At 40.9% G+C, this 3,636-nt stretch overlaps 1 protein-coding gene across 1 annotated transcript in view; it reads left to right on the top strand.

The window, feature by feature from the left end:
- TCP11L1 (t-complex 11 like 1) overlaps positions 1-3,636 on the top strand; it is a 49,651-nt gene that overhangs the window by 3,453 nt on the left and 42,562 nt on the right. The window contains exon 2 of the mRNA XM_023508656.1: positions 573-759. Coding sequence (XP_023364424.1) covers positions 597-759 — 163 coding nt within the window. The 5' untranslated portion in view covers positions 573-596. The remainder of the gene's footprint in view (positions 1-572; positions 760-3,636) is intronic.

A 3,636-nucleotide genomic window follows, 5' to 3' on the forward strand; every position in this document is an offset into this window, starting at 1 on the left:
AGCTCACAGCAACCTCCAACTCCTGGGCTCAAGCGAGTCTCCTGCCTCTGCCTCCCAAGTAGCTGAGACTACAGGCACCCGCCGCAACGCCCGGCCATTTTTTGGTTGCAGCCATCATTGTTGTTTGGCAGGCCCTGCTGGGGATTCCAACCCGCCACCTTAGGTGTATGTGGCTGGCGCCTTAGCTGCTTGAGCCACAGGTGCTGAGCCGAAAGTAAAGAATTTAAGATTGAATCACTGATTAAAAAGGAAGCCAGCAGTGTATAGTGTGTCTGCTAATAGTTTAAGCCCCTTTTTTCTTGTGATAGGCTACACAGGACTGGACAAAAAATATTCCAGCTTACTACAGTCTGAGGTCTATAAATGTGATGAATTACAGGTGTCAATTCACACGTATCTGTTTAATCATTGAAGTAGAATATTATAGCAGGATAAGACCTGAGCAAGGCCATTTATTTTACAAATGAGAAAACTGAAACCCAAAGAGGTTAAATGCTTTGCCTAGTAGAGTCACATTGCTAGTTGGTGATAAAGCTTGAAACCCTTTTGATTCATTTTTTTTTCTTTCCTAGGAAAGTGAATAAACTTAATTAAGAATGTCTGAAAACCTTGACAAGTCCAATGTAAACGAAGCAGGAAAATCAAAATCAAATGATTCTGAGCAAAGACCTGAAGATGCTGTGGAAGGTTCTGAGGAAGCTTTACAGAAAAAAATAAAGGCGGGCTCTCCCAGCCCCCAAAGAGTACAAAGACCTCACTGTAAGCAAATTTGACTTTGGTTAGAAGTCATATTATCATTGTTTTCAGATGTTATTTTTATTAGGCCTCTTTGTGCATGTGGCCCTGAGCTAGAGTCTCATAATATGATAACATTGCCAATAATTAGCATTTAAGAATAGTAGCAGTTTTTCATCTTGTAGCCTAGTTACTTGTGGGTTTTCAATTGCATGGGAAACTAAAATTTTAGAATAGTGTCTGGAATGCTCTTGTCTTTCTCCAGCCTCAGTAACATTCCAGTTCCTCTGAAGTGATCTGAGAAACTGGAGGGCGGAGTGCAAATTGCAGCTTTAATTAAAAGGATGTTTGAAAGTCTGAGGCCGATTCCAGCCAGGATTGTGCTTGTGCAAGTTAAAAAAAAAAAATACGAGTTCACCACTCTCTAACTTCACTGCCTCGGGGCTCCATTCCCACAAAGTTGTGGGATTCAGTTTGCTGAATATGTGTGGTACAGTCATTTTAGATCCCTGGCAGGGAGCAAGCCTGGCAGATGAAAGGGTGGCAGTTTATGCCCGTATTCCCAGTGGTTGCCTCTACTCATGTCTTTTATTAGGAATACTTAAGCTTTCTGAAGTGAGTCCAAAAATGAAAGTTTTAAGAAGGCATGTCATAGTCTAAGAATGTCAGTATTGATGTTATCTCTTTAAAGTATAGATGATCGGTAATTCTCCATATTTGGAAGAACAACATTTTGGAGTTTTGAGGTGTGTTTCTTCTAAAAAGATGAAACCCCTTCCTAGACAATTTACCAATCAATGTAGTATTCTTGTAGCAAACATTAGTGGACTCTATTTTATTGTGGTTCATTATCACCTGAATTTTGGTAAATAAGCTTCTAGGTCAGATTGAGTTTAGGGAAACATGCCGTTAATAGCCCAGTCTTCCTCTAGTTTAGAGATGTTAAAAAAAATAGTGCTGTCTGTCGTACATGTGTCATCCCATCTTTAAAATAAGGAAAATATAACTAAGGTGTTTGTAAGGATTAAGTGAATTCTTTTTTTTTTTTTTTTTGAGACGGAGCCTCAAGCTATCCCCCTGGGTAGAGTGCCATGGCATCACGCTCACAGCAACCTCCAACTCCTGGGCTCAAGCGAGTCTCCTGCCTCAGCCTCCCAAGTAGCTGGGACCACAGGCGCCCGCCACAACGCCTGGCCATTTTTTGGTTGCAGCCATCATTGTTGTTTGGCGGGCCCGGGCTGGGGATTCGAACCGGCCACCTTAGGTGTATGTGGCTGGCGCCTTAGCCGCTTGAGCCACAGGAGCCGAGCCAGGATTAAGTGAATTCTTATAAAGCACTTAGAACAGTGCTTGGCGTATAGATACATACATAAATGCTCAGTAAACATCAGTAATTGTTATTGTTAAAATGTGTTGCATTTGAAGATGCCACAGTTGATTGCTGTACTGTGTATATATATAGCTAATGTGAGAGTTTTACTGCTATGGTTTCTGATAAAAGATATCATTAGGTCTTCATTAGGTCTTCAGTCATTCTTTGATTAATGACCTTGCCTTTGACATCCTGTCAGTCAGATACATGACTCCAAATTAATGTCACAACCGTACTAGGCTACATTATATGAAATTGTGTGTAGTTATGCCCTTAAGGCAGAAGTGCTTTTCCTGGGAACTTGGATCAAGTTCTAGGGGATCCAGGAACAGCCAAAAAGGTACATCAACATTTGTGTGTATATACATTTTTTTAGGAAGAAGGTTCTAGGAGCTTTCATTAAATATTCTTGGAGGTACATACCAAAATAAGGTTCAAAATCAATGCTCTAGGCTTCCTTGCTATTTCTCCTTGTAGAAATCAGTAGGTACAGTACTATGAACTCAAAAGGTAAAGCTAAGACCCTCATTTGGGGACTAAGTAAGGAGGCATCATTGGACATATAAAGCATAAATCAGAATTAACAAAACATGAAATTATTTGCAGAAAATTTTCCCAAACCCTGTTGATGTATAACTACTAAGTTTAAAGTAACTCTAAAATCACATCCGGAATTCTACAAATTAAAATATAAATAACAAAAAGATAATATTTAGGCTCGGCGCCTGTAGCTCAGTGGCTAGGGCGCCAGCCACATACACCAGAGCTGAAGGGTTTGAATCCAGCCTGGACCTGCCAAATAGCAATGACAACTACAACCAAAAAAATAGCTGGGTGTTATGGCGGGCACCTGTAGTCCCAAATACTTGGGAGGCTGAGGCAAGAGAATTGCTTAAGCCTAAGAGTTGGAGGTTGCTGTGAGGTGTAAGGCAACCTAGTGAAACTCTGTCTCAAAAAAAAAAAAAAAAAAGATAACATTTATTCTTTTTTTTTTGGTAGAGACAGAGTCTCACTTTATCGTCTTCGGCAGAGTGCTGTGGCATCACACAGCTCATAGCAACCTCCAACTCCTGGGCTTAGGCGATTCTCTTACCTCAGCCTCCCAAGTAGTTGGGACTACAGGTGCCTGCCACAACCCCTAGCTATTTTTTGGTTGTAGTCGTCATTGTTTAGCAGGCCTAGGCCAGGCTCAAATCCGCCAGCCTCAGCCTCAGCCTCAGCCTCAGTGTATGTGGCTGGCACCATAACCGCAGAGCTATGCGTGCTGCCATAACATTTATTCTTATATATTACAACAGAGTAATATTTTTAGAGTATACTTGTTGTTGATAACTGATGCAGAATACTGAAAAAGAAAAAATGGCTGTCTTGTAAGAATTGGTTGACAATTAATCTGAGGTGGTGATTTGATTCTAAAAGATGATCTAATCTATGAAAAGATGTCCTTAGAGTAAGGATCAATCAGCTGTATCTTTTTTTTTTTTGAGACAGAGCCTCAAGCTGTCCCCCTGGGTAGAGTGCCATGGCAT

This window comes from Otolemur garnettii, unplaced genomic scaffold (genome assembly GCF_000181295.1).
Source record: "Otolemur garnettii isolate 467f Iridium unplaced genomic scaffold, OtoGar3 scaffold00001, whole genome shotgun sequence".
Taxonomy (NCBI): Eukaryota; Metazoa; Chordata; class Mammalia; order Primates; family Galagidae; genus Otolemur; species Otolemur garnettii.